At 47.5% G+C, this 27520-nt stretch overlaps 1 protein-coding gene across 1 annotated transcript; it reads left to right on the top strand.

Moving 5' to 3' along the window:
* The first annotated feature begins 2366 nt into the window (after positions 1-2366).
* LOC140917506 (endothelin receptor type B-like) lies at positions 2367-17652 on the top strand. The gene is made up of 7 exons (XM_073360543.1): positions 2367-2920; positions 6088-6200; positions 10943-11147; positions 12451-12600; positions 14612-14745; positions 15294-15402; positions 17438-17652. The coding sequence occupies exons 1-7, from the start codon at positions 2426-2428 to the stop codon at positions 17585-17587; spliced, it is 1356 nt and encodes a 451-aa protein (XP_073216644.1). The 5' UTR covers positions 2367-2425; the 3' UTR covers positions 17588-17652.
* Positions 17653-27520: the final 9868 nt, after the last annotated feature.

The following is a 27520-nucleotide window of genomic DNA, read 5'->3' as shown; positions in this document are numbered from 1 at the left end:
TTTGCTTTCTTTCTTTTTCTGAATGCTGCCCCAGGGGGGCGTTTTCTTCTTTCACTCATGACTGCTGTTCTGTGCCAGCTATAGTGGCTCTCAATGCTCAATTGAAGGGGACAAATAAGCAGGCTGGTAGCAGGGCCTGAGTGAGGAAAGATATCAGCATCTTCAGGGCCTACCTGGCTCCTACTATTTCAGTTGACTGCCTGTTCTCCTCAAGTGGGTTTAGGGAAGCAGCAGGAAACAGGAAGCTCCCTGAGAAGCTGGTGTTAATCAGTCCAGGCTCCGGGGAGTGCTAGAGAGGTACATAAGAGGCTCCTCCTCCTCTCTCTCTCCCTGCAGCTCCTGCTGCTTTCTGTTATTCCCTCTCACCTTTTCTCCTGCCTGCCTGTTATGTCTCTTGTACCCTCCTTCCTCCAGCACAGCACTCCACCATCTCTGTGTATCTAGAGCAGAGAGAATACATATGCACCAGCAGCAGACACAATTTTCTACTCTCTGGGTCCTAGTGGCACCCCTTCCGCACTCCCTCCCCCAGTCTGGCACCTGAGGCGGCTGCCTCAGTTCACCTCATGGTAAAGCCAGCCCTGAACATGAATATTGTGGGAGATTCTGAAATTAAGCATTGCGGTTAAAGAACTATACCAATGGAGGGGAAAAATATTCCTGCACCATATTAATTGGTATTAGATGTCTGGTTTAAACACACCGTAGTGGGAGAAAATCTTGTGGTCTATTCCCAGCAAATGTGGTCTATTCAGGGGTGGATTCAGCCACATGGTTTCTTTTAGTACTACAGGGAGCCAGGGAGTGATTAAAATGTGCATGGAGCATGCTGAAAATGGATCTTTAGCTGCTTCACCACTGCCTCACACAGCTGGGTTGTTGGACAAATCTCTACTGCTTCCCCATGCACCTGGGACCTTGACAAGGGCTGGCTCCAATGCCTACTGAAGACAATGGGAATATCTACATTAGCCTCAGGTCCGGTTCCAATGGGACAGTGGGCACCTAAGAGAATGTCATAATGCAGTGCTGTTGCGTGGGGTGTGGAGAAGGGGTTTACATCGAGTGTTACCAGGGATATCAAAGAGAAAGGAGGATTCATTGGTTAGGGTGTTAGCCTGGGACGTGGAAAACCCAGGTTCAACTCTCTGCTCTCCCAGGCACTGCATGTGTTACTTGGGGCAAGTCATCTCATCTCACTATCCTCAGTTTCCTCTCTGTACCATGGGAATAACATGGGATCTTTAAATATTCATGGTAAATAGGCCTAATGGCCTGTGATGGGATGTTAGATGGGGTGGGATCTGAGTTACCCAGGAAAGAATTTTCTGTAGTATCTGGCTGATGAATCTTGCCCATATGCTCAGCGTTTAGCTGATCACCATATTTGGGGTCGGGAAGGAATTTTCCTCCAGGGCAGATTGGAAGAAGCCCTGGAGGTTTTTCGCCTTCCTCTGTAGCATGGGGCACGGGTCACTTGCTGGAGGATTCTCTGCTCCTTGAAGTCTTTAAACCACAATTTGAGGACTTCAATAGCTCAGACATAGGTGAGAGGTTTTTCGCAGGAGTGGGTGGGTGAGATTCTGTGGCCTGCGTTGTGCAGGAGATCGGACTAGATGATCATAATGGTGCCTTCTGACCTTAGTATCTATGAATCTATGAATGCCCTGTTACACAGAGCAGTTGTGAGGATAAGTACACATTAAAGATTGTGAGGCACTCAGATACTATGGTGATGCCTAAGCTAGATGGATATTACTGCTGCTCTCTTAACGACTAGCATTTCTTCTGGGTTTTGGAATGGGAGAAGATTGTTTAAAGATAAACTCAGATGTAATTATCTGAGACCAAATTATAGATGGAAGGAGTGTGGGGGCATGGGATGATAGCCAGCAAGATATAAAAGGCAGGCCTGAGATCAGTGCTTGTTGGCAAACCTCAGACTCACAGCATTCAATCTGGTTTTGTTCTGAGAGCAATAGGACATAGAATTCTCAACAGGAGACTGGCCTTTTCTGCATTGGTTCTTGTAACAATAATAGCTCTTAGCTAGCACATTTCAACCACAGATCTCAGAGTACCTTATAAGTGAGGGCATTAGCTACATTTTACAGACAGGGAAACTGAGTCACTGATGGGTGAAGTGACTTGACTGAGGTCAGACAGCCAATCAGTGGCTGAACCTGACTGAGCTTCTACTGGGCCACCACTTGAAATAAAACCAATGTTTGAAAGACTTCCACTGACTACACTGGACTTATGGTCAGGTCCTATGAGAATAATGGCAGTGTGGTTTCTTCTCTGATTCATCATTCAATTCCTCAGTTTCATTTTGCTTCCCCTTTCCCCTGTAACTGGTTTCCCCCCATTCCTTCTCTACAGGAGAAGCCAAGACTCAAACAGACATCCATACCGCTGTAAGCAAATGCACATAGGAATCTGGCTGGGGTTTGGTGTTCCATCCTCAATGGCTAGAAACCCAACTTCTGTAGCACTAGCCATTTCCCTGACTTGCCTTTTCTCAAGCGTCTGCAGTCAGACCCCAAGGAACATCAAGGAGAGCACGATTCCATTTAAGGTTCTACACCAGGAGCAGGTTTACGGTCTTGTCCAATCGAGCTTGTTCCAGGATGTCAAAGCCTCCTCCAACCAGTCGAATGACGCCAGTGGGAACGCCCAGTCACAGTTACCCCTGCCCACTATGTGCATAAAGCCTGCTGAAATCAGACACATCTTCAAGTACATAAATACCATCGTGTCCTGCACCATTTTCATGGTGGGCATCATCGGCAACTCCACCCTGCTGAGGATCATTTACAAGAACAAATGCATGAGGAATGGGCCCAATGTCCTCATTGCTAGCTTGGCTCTTGGGGACCTTCTCTACATCCTCATAGCTCTTCCCATCAATGTGTACAAGGTAGGCACCATGGGGCACTAATAAGCTTGCCATTTGGGAAGGTGGCAAGGGGGACTTCAACCCTCCCACATTACGATGCTCAGATCCTTCTATGATAAATACCTGGACAGATAACACGGGTTTGGGTGGCTAATGCACACCAAGAGGTATGATAACTATAAACAAGTATCTGAAGCAACTGTCAGAGAACCACTGTGCCAGTGGAGAAGGCATTGTGTGGGGATCCAAGAAACTTGGGTTCCTTTCTGAGGTTTGCCACTGACCTACTTTGGGCAAGTCACTACAGTCTCTGAGCCTCCGTTGTCCTTATCTATCTTGGGAGTAAATTCTTTTGCAGGGACTGTCTCTCCCTACAGACAGGGCTTAGTACAATACAGTCACGGCCAAGCTATTATATTATATATACTATTATAGCAATGAGTGCCACCTGGTGCAGAGATGGATTCTAGGATGGTGAAGGGGGACACATTTAGGGAAATGAAATTATTTGAAGAAACAGTTAGGCCACATATCAGCTGGGAGGTTGGTTGGACCATGAACAATCTCTCCAGGGAAGTGATAAAAATTACTCAGCACCAGACTGGAGAACAATTCTGTACTGACCAGGAGGCAGAGGTCCCTAGTGGCAGAGGGAAGAATGTTTTGAGGAAAGACTTGAGCCTGGTGCTGCCAGATGGTAATGAGATGAGGTGGGTGGTGGGTAGCAAGGCTTCCAGAAAAGGGACTGCCAGAGGGGTAGGGGAAAAGGAGCAGCACATGAGATCCCAATTGGAAACAAAGGGAAATCACAGGTGTTACAATACTTGATAAAGTTATCCCTGTTTGCTGAGCACCATGCCTTCCATTCTGTTCTATTCAGATTCTTATGCCACCCTCATCACTGCAATAGCTCAGCACTTCCAGGAGCCCATTAAGCAGCCTAACAAATTCCTTTATCTCCTGCTGTCATTGTGTGTGCCATGAAGTGGTTTGTGTTATGGTTTTGGTTTTGCATTTTAAAATGTCCATGCTGCTCTGCATTCATATTAGACAGCAGGTCAGGTGCACCTGGCACTTGCAGCAGAAGGGGTGGGGTGTGGGGGTTGGAGATGGCTCTTAGTTCCTGGAGGAGCTCATTGCATAGGCTTGGACTGGCACCTAGGAAAACTCTGACTCTTGCACAGATGAGCTTTATGTTCCATTATGCCTGAGGAGCGGAGGTGTCAGTTCATAATATGGGCCCTTCTACCAGATATTAACTCCACTGACATCTCATCTCACCCTCATCTCCATAGTATCCAAGCATCACATAATCGTAATGCATGTCAACCTTCACTATACCCCCTTTATAGGTGGGGAACTGATAGATTAAGTGGCTGCTCCAAACCCTATTGAAGACAATGGATCAGACCCTAAGGGTATGTCTATGCTGCATCTGAGGGCTAGTCTACACTAGAATTGCTACAGCGGCACAGCTATCATGCTGCTAGTGCAGATACTCTCCCATTGGCAAAATAAATCCACCTGTGCACAAGGCAGTAGCTATGACAATGGGAGAAGCTTTCTCCCGCCGACATAGCACAGTCCACACCAGTGCTTAGGTCAGAATAATTTACATCGCTCGGGGAGTGCTTTGTCACATCCCTGAGAAACATCATTTATATTGACATAAGTGCAAGTGTTACAAGCCCTCTGAGCAAGCCTCCTAGCCTGACACCATAGATGTTTGCTTATGGGGAGTGGGCTGGCACATCAAAAACAACTGTAGAGATGTTTCGGCTCAGCTGGAGCTCAGGCTTTCAGGTCTACCTCAACCCCTCGGCACTTATATCGGCGGGAGCAAGGCTGTAGTGTGGACACTGACATAGTCACGTCAACATAAGCTGCCTTACATCAATCTAACTCTATAATGTAGACCAAGCCACAATCTTAATGTAATGTTGCATTATTCCTTTTTGCACGTGTGTATAATTCAATTATTCTAATGTACAGCAATACAGTTGTTCCAGTATAATCCTGACTCAACAAGCCCCATAACTGGATTTCAGATGGTGATGTTCAATAATAAATTAACTTAACAACTTAGCATGAGTACGCTATCCTGCCCAATTAGAGACTGTGTCCTTAGTAAACTCAATGGGGCAAATTAAGCCCTGGTATAATGTCATTGGGTTCAATCGGATGAATTTGAGCCAGTATGTTAGAGTAAAATGAGTCCTCTCTAATTGTAGAACTTATTATTTTTAAACCTTTATGGGTGGCTACCTAGGACTAACCCGGGTTGCCTTAAGAAGTAAGGGTTTCCACTGAAGTCAAGTGGGTAAGGTAGAACAGAATTTGACCCCTAGCAAATACAAGATTATACACTAGTTAGTTTATTCTCGAATGACAAATTGTGATCTCAATCAAGTTTAACTAGGATCTGATCTAAACGTTTCCTTGCTGTTTGACTTGTCTGAGTCTGTTTGGTGACTTCTGAAATGTCGACAGGTGCTCTATCAATTACAGCCCTCAGCAAGTTGGCCATTTTTATGCTTTTAGGCCTAGATCCTCAAAAGTATTTAGACACCTAGACTCCCATTGATTCCAGTGGGAGTCAGGGACCTAAATGCCTGTGAGGATCTGGGCCTCAGTGTCATGCAATAAACTACTGGCCATTGCAGCTAGTGCTGCAAGGAGGAGTTGGTGTTGAGATCTACATTTAGATGAGCAGTAAGTTCAAGTTTGGAAGCAAGGCGGAATCCGGGCTGGACTGGAATCTGCTGGCACTGAAATTCAGCAGCTGTTCTTGTGAGATGTCAGCAGCAGCTAAAGATGAGCCCCTTGCAAATGTGAGCCCAGCCCAGAACCCAAATGCCAGGGGAGCTTCAGGCCCAAAGGAGTCAAAGTTGAATTTTGTACCTCTCAAAAAATGCCAGTGTTTGGGTTCAAACACTGGCTTCTGAACCACCCCTCAGCACAATAAACCCTCCTCCTAAAAGTGTGCTTGTGGGAGAGGACTCAGTCCCAGTGTGTCAAGCCATTTTACAACCCCATGCTCACACAGCCCAAGAGAGGTCACCCCGAATGCCAGCAGAGATAACATCCATGTGTTTCATAGCAACCTCTCCTTTCCATGAAGGGAACAACCTGCTCCAAAAAATCTGACAAGGCCTGTTAATCATGTGCTTCTTTGTCCTCTTTCCCAGCTGTTGGCAGAAGACTGGCCATTCGGCGTCCAGGTATGCAAGCTGGTTCCATTCATTCAGAAGGCATCTGTGGGCATCACTGTCCTCAGCCTCTGTGCACTCAGCATAGACAGGTAATGAACCTGCTATCACCACCACATTCTGCACCCAAGTCAATTTAATGATGGCACATCCCCCTTTGCTGTCCTTGAGGCAGCCAGTGGAAGAGTGGACTCACTGCTGGTGTGCCCCCTTGTGGCTGGGGATGGCATGGCTGGGGATAGCATGGCTGTCTCTCCTCTAGCTCCTCCTGTAGACAACTACTCCGGCTCTGCCATAATTGGCCAGCCAGGTCACGTTTAGTCTCTTCTCCCCTCCCCCCTTGGGGGTAAACAAAGAGTCCAATAAACTAAACTCAAATCTGCAAACACTTTGCCCTGACCTGGGCTCTGCAGAACTGTCCTCGGGCTTTCCAGCAGAGCGACACCTCCTAGTGCTTTCTCCCTGGCAGGACTGGCTCTAGGCACCAGCAAAGCAATCACATGCTTGGGGTGGCACAATGCCAGGGGCAGCATTCTTTTTTTTTTTTTTTTTTGCTTGGGCAGTTGTGCTCTTGGAGCTTGGGGCAGCAAATTTTTTTCCTCGGGGCGGCAAAAACCTAGAGCCGGCCCTGCTCCCTGGCTCCAAACTCAATTGTCCTTCTCCCTCTTGTGGCACGGGGTTCCCACCCCACCGGTCCTGGAGGGCAGGGGAACTCAGGCCTGCCCTCTGCTCTGGGTTCCAGGCCAGGCATCCTGTGGTGAGCAGCTGAGCTCTGCTCCCTCAGACTCCATGCTGCCTCCTTGGACTTCTTCCTACCTTGGCCCTTCCCATAGCCCCTCCCTGGGCTGCCTGTGCACCTGCCTCTCTCCAGGTCGCTCCTCCACTCTCCAGCTTGCAGAGATGGACTGCAGAGTTGTTCACCCCTCTCCCTACAAACTGGGCTTCCCTCTGGATGCTCACCAGCCGGCTCCGCCCCCAGCTAGGCTTCATCTCCCACCTGCCTCGTGCAATCAGGGGCACTATTTGTTCTCGGTCTCCAATTAACTCATGACTGTGGGGGGGCATACCCCCTCACATAGCCACAGTGCAGCCCACTGGTCCCACGTGGTCCCTGCTTCCCCTTGAGCCAAATTCAGAGAAGATGCTTAACATGCTGTGAGACTCACTCAGACCCTCTAACGCCCACTCTCGCCCAAGACAGTGGGATAACTGACATGCAGTGGAGATGGAAGATGCTCTAAGTCTAAGGCAGGGTTGGGACTACTTTAATTTGCACCTTCTCAGCCCTCCAGCCTGTTGCTTTTCTTACGACTCTCTGCTCCCTGGAGCCTTCTGTGTGTGACAGCACACGGCCCACACTTGCCACCTTACAGCACAGCATGGTCCTGTGTGTTCTGCCTAAGCTTCCCCCCAGTGCCATGTGACCTACCCAGATGAAATAGCAGCCTTGCCCTCCAGTCATCTGAGCCAAAGCACCTGACGCATTGGGGAAAGGAGTCCTGCAAAACAAAGCTCAAAAGGTACAAGACAACAAACTCTTTCACCAGCCAGGCTGCACCTCCAGGCCCTGCTCCTGTAGAATCATAGAATCATAGAATATCAGGGTTGGAAGGGACCCCAGAAGGTCATCTAGTCCAACCCCCTGCTCAAAGCAGGACCAATTCCCAGTTAAATCATCCCAGCCAGGGCTTTGTCAAGCCTGACCTTAAAAACCTCTAAAGAATCTCCTTCCTTAGAGGTTTTTAAGGTCAGGCTTGACAAAGCCCTGGCTGGGATGATTTAACTGGGAATTGGTCCTGCTTTGAGCAGGGGGTTGGACTAGATGACCTTCTGGGGTCCCTTCCAACCCTGATATTCTATGATTCTATGATTCTAAGGAGATTCTACCACCTCCCTAGGTAACGCATTCCAGTGTTTCACCACCCTCTTAGTGAAAAAGTTTTTCCTAATATCCAATCTAAACCTCCCCCACTGCAACTTGAGACCATTACTCCTCGTTCTGTCATCTGCTACCATTGAGAACAGTCTAGAGCCATCCTCTTTGGAACCCCCTTTCAGGTAGTTGAAAGCAGCTATCAAATCCCCCCTCATTCTTCTCTTCTGCAGGCTAAACAATCCCAGCTCCCTCAGCCTCTCCTCATAACTCATGTGTTCCAGTCCCCTAATCATTTTTGTTGCCCTTCGCTGGACTCTCTCCAATTTATCCACATCCTTCTTGAAGTGTGGGGCCCAAAACTGGACACAGTACTCCAGATGAGGCCTCACCAATGTCGAATAGAGGGGAACGATCACGTCCCTCGATCTGCTCGCTATGCCCCTACTTATACATCCCAAAATGCCATTGGCCTTCTTGGCAACAAGGGCACACTGCTGACTCATATCCAGCTTCTCGTCCACTGTCACCCCTAGGTCCTTTTCCGCAGAACTGCTGCCTAGCCATTCGGTCCCTAGTCTGTAGCTGTGCATTGGGTTCTTCCGTCCTAAGTGCAGGACCCTGCACTTATCCTTATTGAACCTCATCAGATTCCTTTTGGCCCAATCTTCCAATTGGTCTAGGTCCTTCTGTATCCTATCCCTCCCCTCCAGCGTATCTACCACTCCTCCCAGTTTAGTATCATCCGCAAATTTGCTGAGAGTGCAATCCACACCATCCTCCAGATCATTTATGAAGATATTGAATAAAACCGGCCCCAGGACCGACCCTTGGGGCACTCCACTTGATACCGGCTGCCAACTAGACATGGAGCCATTGATCACTACCCGTTGAGCCCGACAATTTAGCCAGCTTTCTACCCACCTTATAGTGCATTCATCCAGCCCATACTTCCTTAACTTGCTGACAAGAATACTATGGGAGACCGTGTCAAAAGCTTTGCTAAAGTCAAGAAACAATACATCCACTGCTTTCCCTTCATCCACAGAACCAGTAATCTCATCATAAAAGGCGATTAGATTAGTCAGGCATGACCTTCCCTTGGTGAATCCATGCTGACTGTTCCTGATCACTTTCCTCTCATGCAAGTGCTTCAGGATTGATTCTTTGAGGACCTGCTCCATGATTTTTCCAGGGACTGAGGTGAGGCTGACTGGCCTGTAGTTCCCAGGATCTTCCTTCTTCCCTTTTTTAAAGATTGGCACTACATTAGCCTTTTTCCAGTCATCCGGGACTTCCCCGGTTCGCCATGAGTTTTCAAAGATAATGGCCAGTGGCTCTGCAATCACAGCCGCCAATTCCTTCAGCACTCTCGGATGCAACTCGTCCGGCCCCATGGACTTGTGCACGTCCAGCTTTTCTAAATAGTCCCTAACCGCCTCTATCTCCACAGAGGGCTGGCCATCTGTTCCGTATTTTGTGATGCCCAGCGCAGCAGTCTGGGAGCTGACCTTGTTAGTGAAAACAGAGGCAAAAAAAGCATTGAGTACATTAGCTTTTTCCACATCCTCTGTCACTAGGTTGCCTTCCTCATTCAGTAAGGGGCCCACACATTCCTTGGCTTTCTTCTTGTTGCCAACATACCTGAAGAAACCCTTCTTGTTACTCTTGACATCTCTGGCTAGCTGCAGCTCCAGGTGCGATTTGGCCCTCCTGATAACATTCCTACATGCCCGAGCAATATTTTTATACTATTCCCTGGTCATATGTCCAACCTTCCACTTCTTGTAAGCTTCTTTTTTATGTTTAAGATCCGCTAGGATTTCACCATTAAGCCAAGCTGGTCGCCTGCCATATTTACTATTCTTTCGACTCATCGGGATGGTTTGTCCCTGTAACCTCAACAGGGATTCCTTGAAATACAGCCAGCTCTCCTGGACTCCTTTCCCCTTCAAGTTAGTCCCCCAGGGGATCCTGGCCATCCGTTCCCTGAAGGAGTCGAAGTCTGCTTTCCTGAAGTCCAGGGTCCGTATCCTGCTGCTTACCTTTCTTCCCTGCGTCAGGATCCTGAACTCAACCAACTCATGGTCACTGCCTCCCAGATTCCCATCCACTTTTGCTTCCCCCACTAATTCTACCCGGTTTGTGAGCAGCAGGTCAAGAAAAGCGCCCCCCCTAGTTGGCTCCTCTAGCACTTGCGCCAGGAAATTGTCCCCTACGCTTTCCAAAAACTTCCTGGATTGTCTATGCACCGCTGTATTGCTCTCCCAGCAGATATCAGGAAAATTAAAGTCACCCATGAGAATCAGGGCATGCGATCTAGTAGCTTCCGTGAGCTGCCGAAAGAAAGCCTCATCCACCTCATCCCCCTGGTCCGGTGGTCTATAGCAGACTCCCACCACTACATCACTCTTGTTGCACACACTTCTAAACTTAATCCAGAGACACTCAGGTTTTTCTGCAGTTTCATACTGGAGCTCTGAGCAGTCATACTGCTCCCTTACATACAGTGCTACTTCCCCACCTTTTCTGCCCTGCCTGTCCTTCCTGAACAGTTTATAACCATCCATGACAGTACTCCAGTCATGTGAGTTATCCCACCAAGTCTCTGTTATTCCGATCTGTAAGTAATGACCAGCAATGCACAGTGGCTCTGCACCTCTCAGACACATAGTTCAGATTCAGCCGCTGTCTTCTTGGCCCAGTCCTTCCTGTCAGCAACCCATTCTCACCAGCTAGACCTCAGCTGAGTGTCCAGTAGGAGCTGCCTGTCTGCACTTTTCCCAGGCCCCAGCTGGATTTCCCCCTCTTTCAGACCAAACCCAGTACCAGTCCAGAGGGGTGGTTTCCTGAGCTCAAGGCTTGCCTTAGCCCTTTCCAGCAGGGGACGGGGCTCTCACCCTGTCACAGTGAGTTGCAACTTGTGAAATGAAGGCAGTAACATCCTGTTGTGTCTGGCAGGTACAGGGCAGTGGCCTCCTGGAGCCGGATCCAGGGCATAGGGATCCCCATGTGGAAGGCAGTCGAGGTGATGCTGATCTGGGCTGTGGCTATCGTCCTGGCCGTCCCTGAAGCCATTGCCTTTGACATGGTGGAGCTGAACTATCGCGAGGAGATGCTCTGGGTCTGCATGCTGTCCTCCAAACAGAGCTCCAGATTCACCCTGGTGTGTACTCCACCCCTGTTCTAGTGATGAGGGGGCACTCCCCTTCTGGTGCTCACTACCAGCATGCAGATGGGAATGGATGGTGCACAGCCCCTCAGTGCCAGCAAGGCAATAACAGTACTGGGAAAAGCTCAGAAGGGAGTGGGCTCACATGTGTATCCGAGCTGCAAATCACAGGGTGGAGGTTGGATATGGAGTTTTGGTTCAGCCCATTGTGGAGCCAGAAGCCAGGTGGGATCTCGATCTAGAACCACATTCTTCTGAAGTCTGATGGTGCTCAGACCAAGGGTTTGGATTTGGACTCTTCTCTAAGCCCAGCCTCTCAGTCTGGAAGCCTGTGTAGAAATCAGGGTGTCTTTTGAGGTTCTTTGTACTTAGTGATTTCTCCTGGGTTTGAAATAAGAGCAACATCCCTAATGATTTGGGGATCCTTTTGCTTCTGGATGAAACCAGACGAGTGGGGAGCACAGACAAGTGTAAACATCTTAAAGCAAACTAAAGTGAAGGTAACTGGACTGGACTATCCCCTATGCATTCAGTACAGGGCCTGTGACACTCACTGGGATTCAGAGCTGGGCAAAATTCAGTGACACCAAAACATTTTGCAAATTTTTGCAGAGTTCACCAAATTGTTTCTCACCAAAAACCAAATTGTTTTACACCAAAAAACCCACAGACAAACCCTCAAACAAAACCCTAATCAGAACATTTTGTTTTACTTTCAAAATGTTTTGATTTTCTCTTCATAATTACTTCATTTCAAAATGTCCTTCAATTTTATTTTTAAAAAATTAAATGTTAAGAAAACCTCAAAATCAAAAAGAAACATTTTGTTCCCTCCCAAAATGCATTGTTTTGGCCATTTCAGAATGGCCAATGCACCAAAGACCCTGTTATTTACACAGCTTTACCATGACTAACATTATGGATGTTTACCTGCAGAGACAAGACGTGTTGAACTAAGCTGACCCTCCATTTACTTTTTACTACGGCTTTACAGAGCTGAGATCATAGTATCTGGGGATGGAAAAAATCCCTAATGAAGCATCAAAATGTATCCCCTTCGAGGACAGTATAGAGCTCTGCATGATATTTTGACTTGTGATTGCTTCCTGCCTCTGGGTGCTGTATATGATCTGCCAGAATAAGAAAGGGCTGCTTTTGGAAGGCAAATTAAACAGGAATAAGCCATCCTCTAACTATTTTGGATTAGGAGTCAGGACACTGGATTAGATGGAGCCTGGTTCTGCCCTGGGCTGGTTATTCCTGTTTCCTATTCATGTCCTTTCTGTTTTGTGTGTAGTTCTACAGGGATGTGAAGGACTGGTGGCTTTTTGGCTTCTATTTCTGCCTGCCTCTGGCATGCACCGGTGTCTTCTATACCCTCATGTCCTGCGAGATGCTGAGCAAGAGGAATGGCATGAGAATTGCCTTCAATGACCACATGAAGCGGGTGAGGGGATCCAGCCTTCTGCCAGGCAACCCACAGAGAGAGGATAGAGCTGCAGCACAAGAGACCATGTACTGGCCCTAGTCCACAGTGGGTGTGAAGTCCATGGAGGACAAGTCAGTGGAGTTATGGAAATTGACACTCGTGGAGGCCTGGGGCCACTAGCTCTGTACAGCTCATCTCTCAGTTTCATAGAGTTTAAGGCCAGAAAGTATCATCAGCTCATCTAGTCTGGCTTCCTGTATATGACAGGTCACCACATTGCACCCAGATATCCCTCTGCTAAGCCCACAGACTTTAGTTAGACTAAAGAATTTCCTCAGGTGACTAAACTATTGTGTGCCACGGGCAGGGAACAGGAGGGACCGAGGTGGCACCAGTGCCCAAGACTCCCTGTGATGGCAGGGTATTGACTAGGTGAGACATGCCCAGATGATCCCAGCGGGCAAACCATGCCCCATGTTGCAGAGGAAGTTGAACCGCTCCTGCCGGGATCCCTGCCAGTCTGAGCTGTAGGAAACACCCCTCTTCTGCCCAGTGGTGAGCGTTGCCAGAGTTTGTCTGGTACAACTCCAGGCACTAGCATTAAGGCTGCAAACCAGTTTGACTTTTAATGGATTATGCTTAGTTGTATTCCAGTAGTGCATAAAGGCCAGTGGCAACCAGGGTCCCTTTGGGCTAGGCATGGCGCATACCCACAAGTGCCAGTCCCTGCCCTGAAGAGTTTACAGTCTAAATAAACAAGCCAGGCAAGGGGGGCAGAAAGGGCAGATTATTATCTCCATTGGACAGAAGGGGCAGGGAGGCCCAGAGCTTCACCGGGGTTTAATGCACCTAACGCCCATTGAGGAGCTGGGCCTTAGTCCCTTTGTCTAAGATGTCTTGATCTCCACCTCCCCATGCCACAGTGGCTCCCCCGTTCCCTGTTACATTCCAGGACCACCCAGCCAATAGCTACAAATACCAGTACAAGAGCAATCATGCGGTGTTAGGTCAGGTCCCCAGCCCAGTCTGGTCCAATCTGACTGTCTTGGGGAAGCTAAGGCCCCCCAGTGTATTTATTATACCTGGGCTATAAATAGTCCTGTTTGTCTGTTATTTAAAGAAATGCTGTACAGGCAGTCCTTGAACTTACGACACAATTGGTTCCTGAAAATTGCGTCATAAGTCGAAATGTTATAACTTGGAACCACAATACACTCCATTGCGGGACCGAGCATCATTAAATCTAAACCAATTGCCATAAGTTGAATCAGGGGGCCAATTCAGAAGATTGTAAGTGCTGTTCATCGTAAGTCGAACGTTGTAAAGTTGAGGCCTGCCTGTATTACTGCAGCAGCTGCACATTGCCAGTGGAGATATCACTATGTTAGCAGGCAGAAGGGCAGGCTCTGGTAGCCTCATTGTGTGTTCACATCTCCCTTGAGGCAGCATAACAGACTCACTGCACAAGGAGAGGCTGGTGCTCAGCTTCCTGGCTTACTTCTGATGGTGTAAACTCCTCTGTCTTTGGCTGTGCGTCGGTAAGTAAGGGAGACCTCAAGCCTCATCAGTGGAGGCTCTTGTGGGCCTCACCTCCACTGCTGGCTCAAGCTCACTGTAGGCCTGATGCAAAGTCCACTGAAGTCAATGGGAGTCTTTCCACTGAATTCAGCATGCTTGGGTCAGGTCCTTTAAGTGTTCACTAATGCAAACATTGCTGACTCTGGCTGACCATAGAGTTCCTAGTCCCCACCAGTATTGTACTGCTTGTACTGTACCACCTGACCCCTCTGATCATGAAATCATGAACATTTCTGTGCTGTTGGAGACGTGTAAGGATTTAAGGGGTCTCCAGCCCTTACATTCCAGTGCTCTGCAATGATCATTCTGAGTGAGCACTAAATGCTGCTGGACGTGCCTGGGGATTTAAAGGACCCCTACAAGGGTTGTGCTAGTGGTGCTCTGCTCCCCTCCTCGGTCAGGCTCATGCTGAGTGTACACTCACCCACACTTCTTTACTTGTGAGTCTTAGCGCCGGGAAGTTGCCAAGACAGTGTTCTGCCTGGTGGTGATCTTCGCTCTCTGCTGGCTGCCTCTCCATCTGAGCAGGATCCTGAAGAACACCATCTATGACCAGACCGACCCCAACAGATGTGAATTGCTGAGGTGAGGACAACCTGAAAAAGACCCTCACTTCTGTATTGTACTTCAGTCTTGTGATCGCAGCGATATTAATACTGGACTCTGAATCCAGGCTGCCGACTGTGTAATTATCCCTGGAATGTCAATCACTGGTTTGTTTGTTTGTTTGATTGTTTGATTGTTTTTATTTGCTCAATTTCAAGGTGAGATACCCTTTTAATAGCCACAGAAAGGTGGGGGGGGGCAGATATTCCAGTGAGGTCCCATTATGGTTATGGTACGTGGGCAGGGAGCTGCTGTTATCAAAGAGCAAGGCACGTGTTTTGAGCTTATGGAAAGCAGGATGATCAAGGTAATCAGATGTTATGCTTCCAGGCATGAGCTGGTCACTGCAGGGGTAAGGAAGCAAATATTTCCCTCATGTCAGAGTATTGCACAATTGGCTAGGTGTGTTAGGGGCTTGTTTTGCTTTCCTTTGAAGCTCCAGTCACTGCTTCTTCACAGAAGCAGGACAGTGGGCTACACGGACCACTCCAAGTACACCCATCATTCTCTCTCCTCTCCACCCCCAGTTTCCTCCTAGTCATGGACTACTTTGGTATCAACATGGCCTCCCTGAACTCCTGCATCAATCCTGTAGCTCTCTACTTCATCAGCCGGAAATTCAAGAACTGCTTTCAGGTGAGAAACAAACGCAGCTAGCTCAGACTTGCTGCATGTGCCATGTGCTTGCTGTGGAGGCTTCTGAAGATGTCTCAGCTAGCAAGAGCATGAAGCAGGGTGTGGGCTGAGCTTTGGGAGGTGTTTATCATTGTAGTACAGAAGAACCTAGAGGTCCCAGGCAAGACTGGGACCCCATTTTTCTGGGTATGCTACATACACATAGTGAGAGACAGGACCTGCCCTGACAAGTTTACAATTGAAATAAATGAAACAGAGAAAGAGGAAACTGAGGCACGGAGTGGGTAAGTGACTTGGCCAATGGCACAAAGTGGCAGATTCAGGAATAGAACCTAGGTCTCCTGACTCCCACTCCTGTGCACTGTCTAGTAGTTTACTTCCTCCCAGTAAATCCTTAGAGGATGAATTCCCATTTGGAGAGGGACCAAAATCAAACGAATTCTCCCTAGCATCTCCACAGTGACCTATTTTTACGATGGCTCAAAGGGTCTCCATTTTGGTTACTGATGGTCTTGCTCCCATCACGTGCTGCACTCAGCAGGGCTGTGAAGTGGAGCAGAGGGGTTCAATCTAGAGCCAGCAAGAACTGATGCTCCCTGCAACATCAGCAGCAGCAGCACACCATGCACTTGCAGGAAGCACTGAAATGTGACCTAAGGCACATGGGGAAACAAAGTAAAGTTTTACTTCTGGGAGAATTCAGCACACAATATTTTAAAATTCTGCGAAATTCTGCATATTTTATTTGTCAAAATAATACAATATAATCAAGCCAGTTTCAATTATTTTGGTAATTTATTTAAACTACAATACAATGGATAGAGAATGGGAGTGGGGGTGCATTAGAGGAAATCTAATAGTAATGTAGCGACATTTGACCCTTTATTTCGAGCTATTAGTCAACAAATATATGCAGCTATATGCTCAGTGTTACATCATAGGCAACTGAAGAGCAAGTGAGGGCTAGGGAATCAAACTCACAATTTATGTTGGCTACTGACCATCTCCAAAAAGGTCAACACCAAAGAGGTAATGGAGCACATTTTGATAGGAATTTTTTTCAGTCCAAAAATTTAGACCAATTCTTATCACTAAAGCACCATAAGCATTTGTAAGGCCATACTGTCCTTTTCACCACTCTGGCAATGTAAAGGAGCCTTAAAACTTTTACACCTGTTTTATATTCCTGGGGGAATTCACAAAGACGATGGGAACCGTTCACTAAGCAGGCAGGCTGCTACATTCTGCTCTGCCCCCATGCCTACCTCCTCAGAAACACCTCAAAGCCCTGCCTCTCCATACCAAACATGCCGCAATAGCAAGCAAGAGGGACAAGGTGTGTCTCTCTCACGCACATCTGCATAGCCCCCCACCCAATCCCATCCCAGCGGTGATTTACATCTCTACCAGCTGCTCTGGACGCCCAACCTGCCTGCGCTGCAGGGGAGGGACACATGACCGCCCTTGTGGGCTTCCCTTTGCTTCCCCATCAGAAGTCATTTTTCTGCAGGGAAGCAAAGAAATCTGTGTTGGACATGAATTCTGTGCATGCGCAGTGATGCAGAATCCCCCTTGGAGTAAATTTTAAACTTTGTCTTCCCCTGGCCCAGCAGTCAAAGCAAATGGCTCCCAGAAAATGCATGGGCTGAGAGCCCTTCACACAAAGGGTGCTGTGGTCTTCAGTGCTTATGGTGCCTGCAAAAGCTCTGCTTTATGCTGTGCCTTGTTCCAAATGGCTGTACATAACAACAAGAGCGTCACAATGCCCCGACCAGACTCTGTCTGGGAAGCTCAGCCCTTAAGGGCATGGCCCCTAAGACCACAGGGTCACCAAACAATATAAAGTATGATAAATTGAAGTCTGTTTCCAGATAATTTATTTCCAGATAATATATGTATTTATTCTCCCAGGCCAAGACCCTCCCAATCACTTACCCACAAGACCACCCTTCATCTCGATAGTAATAGGGGATATTTCACCATGCTTTATCCCATAGTCCCAGCTCCTAACCCCTCCCTATGTATCTCTTCCCAGTCCTGTCTGTGCTGCTGGTGCCAGAGACCAGCCTTGAGCAGCGCACCAACGGATGATAAGGGGTCTGTTGGGAAGTGGAAAGCCAACGGTCAGGAATTGGGGCTGGACCGAAGCAGCTCCCACTTGAGTAACAAGTACAGCTCTTCCTAAAGAACCATCAATCAATTGGAGAGTTCACTGCAAGAGCTGAAAGGAGTCATCCATCCCACTCACAGAGTCATTTCCTGGCTGGCTCTGAGTCACTTGCTTTCCTTTCACAGATCCATTGGAAAAAGCAGCAGAACTTCTTACCATTGACTAGGGTGACCAGATGTCCCAATCTTATAGGGACAGTCCTGATATTTGGGGCTTTTTCTTATATAGGCACCTATTATCTCCCACCCCAGGTCCCGATTTTTTACACTTGCTATCTGGTCACCCTAGCATTGAACCTGCCACTGCCAGGGCCTTGGAACCTCACTTCTCATCTGTTCCTTTATAATCATCTTTTTTGTTTTCCTCAAAGGACCTTTTGGGTTTTAAATCCTGCTGGAGAAGCCAAGTGACCCATGGTGCTATCTGTCTCCAGATGGCAAGGCCACCAGATGGGGGGGGTGGGGAGGAGGGGATGGTGCTGTGGGTGATGTCACGTTTAAACTGACAAGGGACCAGTGGCGGAGGTCAATTCTGATCCTCCAAGCTGATATATTAAGAAGCCAAGGTGAAACCAAAGCAGCTGCATCACAGGCCCATAGCCTTCCCCTCTTTGCTCCTGGGACACCATCACTGGGGGTGAAATTCACCCTGGACAGCCAGCTAGCAGAAGTCCGAAACACCATTTAAGCCCTATTTAAGCCCAGAGGGTACCTAGGAATTGCGCTGCCCTCTGCCCAGGGGTGAATTTCACCCTGCATGTTTATAGTATAACAACACAGTAGTGTATTTAGAATAGAGCTGCTTAGTGGATGTTATATTCTTAGTAGAAATGAGGTTAAGAAAATGTTCCTTTTTTGAAATTGTATCATACAAAGAAATGGGCTGCTGTAGCTTCTCCCCTCTCCTTTCCAGCAGCTCCTTCACAGTGAGAGCTGTGTCTGGTCACATTGGGGTTTGTAAAGGCAAGCACAGGAATGGCAGCCTTGGCTAGAGTCAAGGTGGGCCAAAACCAGGCACTGTTGGCTTTCATCCACCACTCAGCTCTGCCAACTTGTCCTTAATTGCTATCTGCAGCACCCCATGTTGCTCCAGTCCTGGTCCTCTTCTGAACAGGAAAGATCAGCTCTGCTGGGGTTATGCTATGAACAGATGCCAGCAAGCTCACTGCACTTGTCACCTAAGTTAGGAGATGAACTAGAAGTGAAAGGGAACCCTTGATCACCATTGGGTCTGAGCAATGTTGGCTGCGTACCTAGTTACAGGAGCACTGGACCGCATACATTCATAAAGTCTAAGACCAGAGAGGCCTGCTAGATCATCTGTCTGATCTCCTATATATTACAGGCCAGAAAATGTCATCCAGTTACTCCTGGCTTGAGCCCATTGACTGCTGCTTGGCATAAGCCTGTCAATCAGAAAGACCAGTCTTGATCTGAAGGCTTCTAGAGATGGCCAAGCCACCACTTCCCTTGATAGTTTGTTTGTGTGGTTCATCAGACTCAGGGACACAGTTCAGAGATGGCTAAGGAAACCCCAGATGCTGCAAGAAGTGGTGCTGGAGATTCCTTAGGACGTGTTGGTCCCTCTCTTGCAGTACTGAAACAATGCTCCAGCATGGTGCTGCTGGTGCTGCCATTTGGCGGACTAGCCATAAACCCACAATTCTGCCCACTCGTGGTGGTCTATAGGCCCATCACTCTCCTTGCTAGCATCAGAGCTGGGAGCTCTCACTCACTGGGGCCAGATTCCAGCATAGTGTTTACGAGAGCTGCTCAGAATATGGTGAAGAGCCATCACTGACATAGCTGACCAGTTCAGCCAGGCTTTCACACCAAAGCTTCCACAAAGGAACAATCTGGCATTTATTCCAATGATGTTGTGAAAAATTTTATGGGGAATTTTCATGGGGGAGGAGGTCAGGTTTTCTCCTCCTTTCTTTCCTTTTCTTTTTTTGCTTCTTTGCCCTCTTTTCCATTCTGCCATGAAAAAAAAAGGGTGGGGAGAGTAGGGAAAAATGAAAAAAAATGAAAATAAAAATCCTAGTTTTGTTTCACTTTTGGTATTTTGCTTTACGCACACAGACACATACACTGACATGCTTTGCAAACATTTCCATTTTGAAAAAAGCCCAATTTGCAATGAGAAAAAATTGTTTGAAAATTGAGCCACTCTAGTAATTACAGTCTGCCCAGCTAAATGCCCATGATACTTGATTGGGCTGTTCTTGCCTTCACCTCCTAAGAGTTACACAGTGCTGCTGCTATTCTGTTCTCTCCTCGCCACCACAGAGGTGGCTGCAGTTTCATTGGTGGCTGAAATGCTCCGGGCTGGAGGGCACATTCTCAACAGCAAGTATTTTTAAATCATTATGATTTATGTCAGGGTCCTGGTATTTCTTATGCTTACAGGTGACCTGAGTGAGCGTGTGTGTATATACTTTATATAAACCCCAGTCTCTGTGTTCCTGTTCAGCATGTGATCTGACATCCTCACCCCCATACCACCCTGCATTAACCCCAAACAGGGTCACCGTCCCCACACTCTGGAATCAGAACACTTAGTGGCAGAGAGACTGAGCGAATCTTAAAACCAGAGAGAGCTGACTGATTAAATTGATCTCTCCACCCCAGTGGGTTATCAAGTGAGTCAATAGGCTAAGTTTCCCTAAACTTTGGTATATGGAGCAACCTAGAATTTCTAATGGGCCAGAAAAAGGGGCAGCTGGGGTTGGAGAGGGCAACCGCTGCTTGTGGGGGGAGAGGATCCATTGGAGGAGGGAGTCCTGGAGATTTGCTCCTGTGGGAGAGGAAAGGCCCGTTTGACAAGTCTGGAGATCATTTTCAGGTGACTTTGAGGCAAAGCAGGTGACATTGCAGGACAAACTGCTGTCAACCTGAATGGTAACGTCAGCACAGCAAACAAGCTGAAACCAACCCAGAAAGAACAGCAGACCCTTACCAGCATGTCAATTCCCATTGGGCTAGCACTTCCCAGCTTGCTAGCCTTCCTCCTGCTACCCTCTGCTCTTCAGGGCTTTCTGGCCATTGCTCTTCATGTCCTTGACCTTTCACTGGCTCCTTTGCTGGTTTTCAGGCAGTTCATTTTAGCCTGACCCTGCGATGCCTGGATCTGAGGGCTGCACTCAAGAACTAGAGCTGGCAGTGACCATCTCCCTGGCAGACAGGTCAGGGGAGCAGGTGGCAGGAGCAGAGAGGATGCCTCATTTAGGAATAGCGGCATTTCAGAATGCAGAAGGAGGGGCAAAGGGGGGATTAACTCACTTCATCAAGACAGTAACTAGGGCTATTTCTCTCGGTTCAAGAGAGACTTTGGACCATGGCAGAGGCCCAGATCCTCAAAGATATTTAGGCATCTAATTACCATTGATTTGAATGATAGTTAAGTGCCTAAAAACCTCTGAGGATCTGGGCCAAAGTGCTTAGCGCTTCAAGGGACAAGCATGGGAAGAGGGTCCAAGCCGCCTAGCGCTTGGAGCGCCGCCTGCTGGATGAGCTGCAGAGCGACAGATTGTGCAGGTCCTTAGCACTCAGCTGAACACTGTGCCACAGTGGCACAAGCGGGGTTTGCAGACGGAAAGAAATAAAAAATTCTGGGGAAAGAAGGAAGCTCATTAGTTTATAGCTGTAATTTTGCCCCTTCTTAGTATCTTCCCTGTGCAAAAATGTTGCCCGTACCAACTCAAAAGAGCCAGCCCTTATCACACCATCACATAAAGGAAGTACCCAGGGTTCCTCACTAACCTAGACCCTGGAAAGGGGCCTCAGCCAAGTCCTCCTAATGTTCAGTAGGCTGGCAAGGAATTTGTGCCTGTGACTCATTTTGTTCCACCTTTGGAGACCCCCTTGCTGCCTTGTGCCATATTGACATATTGGGCTGGAAGCGTGGGGGGACAGATGCACCCCTCCCGTTAATTTCAATGGGAAATGTGCCTCTAAATCCCCCAATGCTGCTTTGAAGCTCTCAGCCATAAGCATTGAGTGGTGGCAGTAAATACACAGCATCCTATACTTTCAACAGCCACAAGCTTCTCGTTGGCACTGGAAGGAGAGCTCAGGGTGCTTTGCAGTGCTCGGACCAGACAGCCGTCAATTACAGGCACCCTGGGGGACTGCAGATCACCATATTGAACAGCCAGGCACAGAAGGGCTACAAATCCCTTGCCTTTTCATCCTAAAGGAGCTCTTTTATTCATTTCCACATTAACTGTTGCATGCAAATCAATGTTTTAGTTTTATAAATGTTTCAAATCTTTCAAAACAGCCTCAGATCCACATGTTATAAATATTGCAACAAATAGGCTGCTGCAAATTTATTCCAGCTCCGGATTCTGGTGGCTCCAGCCATGTTCTTGTTTAATGAGGGCCTCAGTATCCTTCAGCATAGCTGGTCCCTTGCAGCTCACTGGTGCACCCTCTGTAATTCTCTTGTCAAATGATCTCAAAGTTTATTTGGCCCAACAGGAAACTGTATATGCATTTTTTTAACCCTTTTGTATGATAGATGCATCTGAATGTAATTTCCCCAGCCTTAAAATATCATCTCTGGACTAAGACCAACCCCAGAAAACATTGGCCTGAATTATGGGCACCTGAAAACTGGAAGTTCCAATGGAAGCTATTCTTCAGCCTTAAGCTTAGCTTTCACTACCAGCAAAAATGACAATGCAATGACATAGACATCCGTGGAACAAGATCATATCTATATTGATGCATCCAGCTTTGAGAAGCAGATAGTATAATATAAGCATGTATGTAGCTATTCCTCTCTTCTCGTTGTGGGGAGAAAGAGAGGACAAGAAGGGCTTCAGAGCCAAATTTAGGGCTCAAGCAGCAGTTGTTATATCCTGACACCCTGAGATATCAGAGAAAGTCACCCGTCAGCTACCAGAAGCCAGCTGGGTTTCAGATCTTGTAAACTACAAGGAGGTTTATTCTCTGTCAGGTGTCCTCAGCTGAGCAATCATGGGATGAGCCTCTTGTGTGTGAGTCAGCTCCTGTTTGTGAACCCCCCCCCCGCCGAGGGAATTGCCTTACTGCTAACTAGGATGCTTATTTTTAACAATCCCCTTTCATTGGGGTTAGCAAATCTGGTGATCACGAGTGCAGAGAAACTGATGGCACCATCTAGAGGCAGGCTGGCCCTGTGCAAACACCTCCCCCCTACACATAGCTCTGTCAAAGACTCACCAGGCTGAGCCCCACAAACTCAGTCCAGCTGCGGCTCAACTCCCCCTTTGAAATCAGGCCTCTACTAGAGAAAGGCTTTGCAGCCTGCCAGTGGAAAGTGCTATAGAAAAGCAAACTATCAACCGCAGCCCTTGCACCCCCCCAAGCCAAGTGCTTGACAGCTCCTTGTACCACAGTGAAACAGACAAGATGGGCCAGCTGTGGTGGAGAGAGAGGAGAGAATCTTATCATGAAACCCAGGGTTTAGTGGGTTTCTTGACCTTAATGTCTGTGAATGCAAACACACTACCAACCTGTCATAGGGCTCCAGGCCATCAATTTGTCTTGGAAAGAGCAATATATAGCAAATCATGACATGTTATGCCCTGTCTTTTTCTTCTCTGTATGTTAATAAAACATTTTCATGTTTGATAGGAAAGACTCTGGCTGTCTCTTATCATTGGGCAGCAGCCCTGGGAAGTCTGCTAAATACTTAATAGAGGGTCAACTGGTTCCCGTGACTCTTGTGTTCATTTGGCGACTGTAGACATTGCACACACCCCTCTAAACATGTTCCCCTGGGCTAGCATCTTGGCAAATATCAGCCATCAAAAGGATTAAGAATGGCTTCATTTATGACAAAATAAAGGCTAATGGCCCCACTGCTGGAGGGCAGCAGATAAACTTTAGACAACATTAGGCCACATTGCATTTGGTATATACTGCAGTGGGCTTGCTGAGCTCAGGCTGCAGGGCCCAAAATAGCTGTGTGGGCACTCAGGCCGGGGCCCAGGCTTAGAGAACCCCACACCCTCGCCAGGTCTCAGAACCCTGACTCCACTACTATTTTTAGCTCTGCTTCTCAAGATCTGTAAGCCTTAGTCAACTGATCCAGGCTCTGAGATGGTGCTGCAGATTTTTCTTTGCCATGAAGCCATACCTGTGTAGTATAGTTCCTTTGCAGACAGTGCTGCATTAGGTTACATGCAGGAGGTTTTCTGCAGAACTCTAAGAGCTAGAATCTTTTTTTTTTATTTAAGGAAAAGAAAACTTAATTTCTGCAGAAGCTGCTGGGTGCAGAGAAGTGCTGGTCCTGCGGGCAGACAAGCTACAGGATCAGTCCAAACACTGATTCTCCCTTAGATTGGAGCTGAAAACCCTGCTTTGATGGAAATGATTACAAAAATACAGTTTAAAGCTGAGCAGAAAGCCTTTTAGCCTGCCAGAGCCTGAGTTCAGTGTTGTCAGCTCCTCCTGCTGGCAATGCTAATGCCATGAATTCCTCGCTCTTCCTTAACATTCAACTACTAATAATAGACCCATGGGCAGGGAGAGGGCACCAAGCCCCATTGTGAAGTGATGAGTCATCCCTGAGCTAGAGCCTGATGAAGCCACATGTGGTGATGAGTCATCCCTGTGCTAGGCTCCAGACAGTCCTCAAGCCGGGAGCTGGTCCAGCAATTCTCAGGGACCATCCCCATCACAATTTCTGCCAGTTTGAGCAGACTGACCCTGGTCAGGCTCAGAGGCCAAGGTGGATTTCATAATGCCAGCTGGTGCCCTCTACAAGCAAAATGACATTTCCAGGCTCCCCCACCACTGAGATGGCAGAGCTAATTCGAGGTTTCCAGAACCAAGGGGCCCAGCTACAATGGAAAACATCTTCCTAGGATCACAGATCCCAACAGTTGTGGGCCCCCTCGCGCCGTCAGCCACACGAGCTGTGGCTCGTCAGCCACATGATCTAGGCCCAAAGCTCCCACTACCAGAGAGCTGATGTGAACAATTGGAAGTTTCAGGGTTTCTCAAACAATGTCACCTACTCTTCCTGGTGATGTTCCACCCGAAGAACCAAACCAAGGTAGGGATTGTCATCAGTTTATTGAGAGGCAAAGCACTGGATTGGGCATTCCCACTCCTCGCAGGGGGGTGGGGAGACAACACACACACACACACAATTCTCAATGACTTTGATGAATTCATTCGTTTCTTTTCACTCATGTTTGATGGTCCAAACTGTGCCCGCTCTGCCGAAGTTGCCCTGCAGTTATTGAGACAAGGCCCCTGTCGCAGCCTGCACCACCCACTTCCATCCCCAGGTAGCTGATACAGCCTGGAATGAAGCAGTGCAGCTTTACCACTTCTGACTAGGCTTGAAGGATGAGATTAAAAATGAACTGACCCAGGTCAACCCCCACCACTGCATTACTCCCCTGTATTGACTTGTATTGTGTATCCAAATTGACAGTAATTGACAACATGACTGTTCAATGGCAGAAAGAAGGAAAGTGTGTGCTCAGCCCCACCTGGCCCTGCCCTATTCCTGTCACCCTCCTGCCATGCAATCACTGAACCTGAACCCTTGCAGGTAGATACAACACGAATGTGACCCTCAGATCAAGAGAAGGAATAGCGTTTTCTCAATGGCCTATGCCTGTACTGTGGGGAATTAGGCTACTTTGCCATCAGGTGCTCCCTGAAGTCCTGTCCCATGGGTAGTCTGGGAAAACAGGCAGGTCCAGCCTCATGAGAGGGGACATGGCTGGCCAGAACGACAGATGTCAGTTCCCCAAACAGACCCTCTCTGCTACCTATCTTAACGGCTGCAGACAATGGCCAATCTCACTTTCTGATCAAGCTTTGACTTTGAGGCCTGTCTATCAGCTTGCTCTGATAGATTCTGGAGCCTCTGGCAATTTTATGGACACTGGATTTGCTAAACAAACCACTTTCTGCTGCACAGGAAGCTTACCCACAACTTGGTGGAGGCAATAAATGGCACCTTGCTGTCCTCGAGACTGGTCATCTCTGAGACTCACCCCTCTGAGTTGTAATTCAGGACCACACTATGTTGGGGAAGAGTCGGCATGGCTTTTTAAAGGGAAATCATGTCCCACTGATCTACTAGATTTCTTTGAGTGGAGCCACAAACATGGACAAGGATAATCTAGTGGATACAGCATATTCAGACTTCCAAAAAGCCTTTGAGAAGATCCCTCACCAAAGGCTCTTAAGCAAAGTAAAACAGTCATGGCATAAAAGGAAAGGTCCTGCCATGGAGCAGTAAGTGGTTACAAGATAGGAAACAAAGGGTAGGAATGAATGTCAGTTTTCACAGTAGAGAGAGGTAAATAGTGGGATCCCCGAAGGATCTGTACTGGCACCAGTTCTGTTCAACATATTCACAAATGATCTGGAACAAGAGGAAAATAGTGAGGTGGCGAAGTTTGCAGACAATATGCTGTTACTCAAGATACCGAAGTCCAAAGCAGACTGCAAAGAGTTACAAAGGGGTCTCACAAAACTGGGTGACTGGGCAACAAAATGGCAGATGAAATTCAGTATACAAAGTAATACACATTGGAAAACATAATCCCAGCTATACTTATAAAATGATGGGCTCTAAATTAGCTGTTACCACTCAAGAAAGAGATCTTGGTGTCACTGTGGCTAGTTCTCTGAAAACATCTGCTCAGTGTGCAGCAGCAGTTTAAAAAGTGAACAGAATGCTGGAAATCATTAGAAAAGGCATAGATAAGAACACTGAAAATACCATAATGTCACTACATAAATCCATGGTCTGCACACACCTTGAACACTGCATGAAGTTTTGGTCGCCCCATCTCGAAAAAGATATATTGGAATTGAAAAAAAGTAGAGAAGAGCAACAGAAATTATTAGCAAAAAGAAAAGGAGTACTTGTGGCACCTTAGAGACTAACCAATTTATTAGAGCATAAGCTTTCGTGAGCTACAGCTCACTTCCTCAGATGCATATCATGGAAACTGCAGCAGGCTTTATATATACACAGAGAATATGAAACAATACCTACTCCCACCCCACTGTCCTGCTGGTAATAGTTTATAGATTAAGCTATTATATAGATTATAGATAAATAGATAAGCTATTACCAGCAGGACAGTGGGGTGGGAGTAGGTATTGTTTCATATTCTCTGTGTATATATAAAGCCTGCTGCAGTTTCCATGATATGCATCTGAGGAAGTGAGCTGTAGCTCACGAAAGCTTATGCTCTAATAAATTGGTTAGTCTCTAAGGTGCCACAAGTACTCCTTTTCTTTTTGCGAATACAGACTAACACGGCTGTTACTCTGAAACCTGTCATTAAAAAGACTGGGACTCCTCATCTTAGAAAAGAGACGACTTAGGGGGGATATGATAGAGGTCTATAAAATCTTTAATGGTGTGGAGAAAGTGAATAAGGACGTGTTATTTACTCCTTCTCATAACTCAAGAACTATGGATCACCCAATGAAATTAATAGTTAGCAGGTTTAAAACAAACAGAAGGAAGTACTTTGTCACACAACACACAGTCACCCTCATTTCCAGGGGATGTTGTAGAGACCAAAACTGGGTTCAAAAAAGAATTAGACAAGTTCATGGAGAATAGGTCCATCAATGGCTATTAGCTAAGATGGTGTGATGAAGTGGGATTTTCTTAATTTTTTCCATAAATACTGCGTGTGCATCAGTTTCCCCTGTGTACTGTATCACACAAATATCTAGGTGGTGGGACAAGGTGTGTGATCGTTGCAGAGACCCCTACAGAGCAGGTAACTGCCATCTGGCTGCCTGGGCTCAGACAATGGCTGATATTCTGTGTCCTGGAAACTGATGACCAGGGCCCATCCTCTGAGAGGAGCCAGGCGGAGGTGTTGGAGAAACAAAGCAAGAGGTGGAGGCCAGGTGACCAGTTTGCCTGGGAAAGAGACAAAGGCAGCCGGGCGTGACTGAGGGTGGG

The sequence above is a fragment of the Lepidochelys kempii genome, chromosome 9 (assembly GCF_965140265.1).
Source record: "Lepidochelys kempii isolate rLepKem1 chromosome 9, rLepKem1.hap2, whole genome shotgun sequence".
Taxonomy (NCBI): domain Eukaryota; kingdom Metazoa; phylum Chordata; order Testudines; family Cheloniidae; genus Lepidochelys; species Lepidochelys kempii.
This window is presented reverse-complemented; position numbering and strand designations above follow the sequence as displayed.

Coding starts and splice junctions, on each gene's coding strand:
- LOC140917506 (XM_073360543.1), top strand. CDS start 2,426: ATGCACATAGGAATCTGGCTGGGGTTTGGTGTTCCATCCTCAATGGCT. Junction 12,601..14,611: donor TCAATGACCACATGAAGCGG/GTGAGGGGATCC, acceptor TGTGAGTCTTAG/CGCCGGGAAGTTGCCAAGAC. Junction 15,403..17,437: donor AATTCAAGAACTGCTTTCAG/GTGAGAAACAAA, acceptor ATCTCTTCCCAG/TCCTGTCTGTGCTGCTGGTG.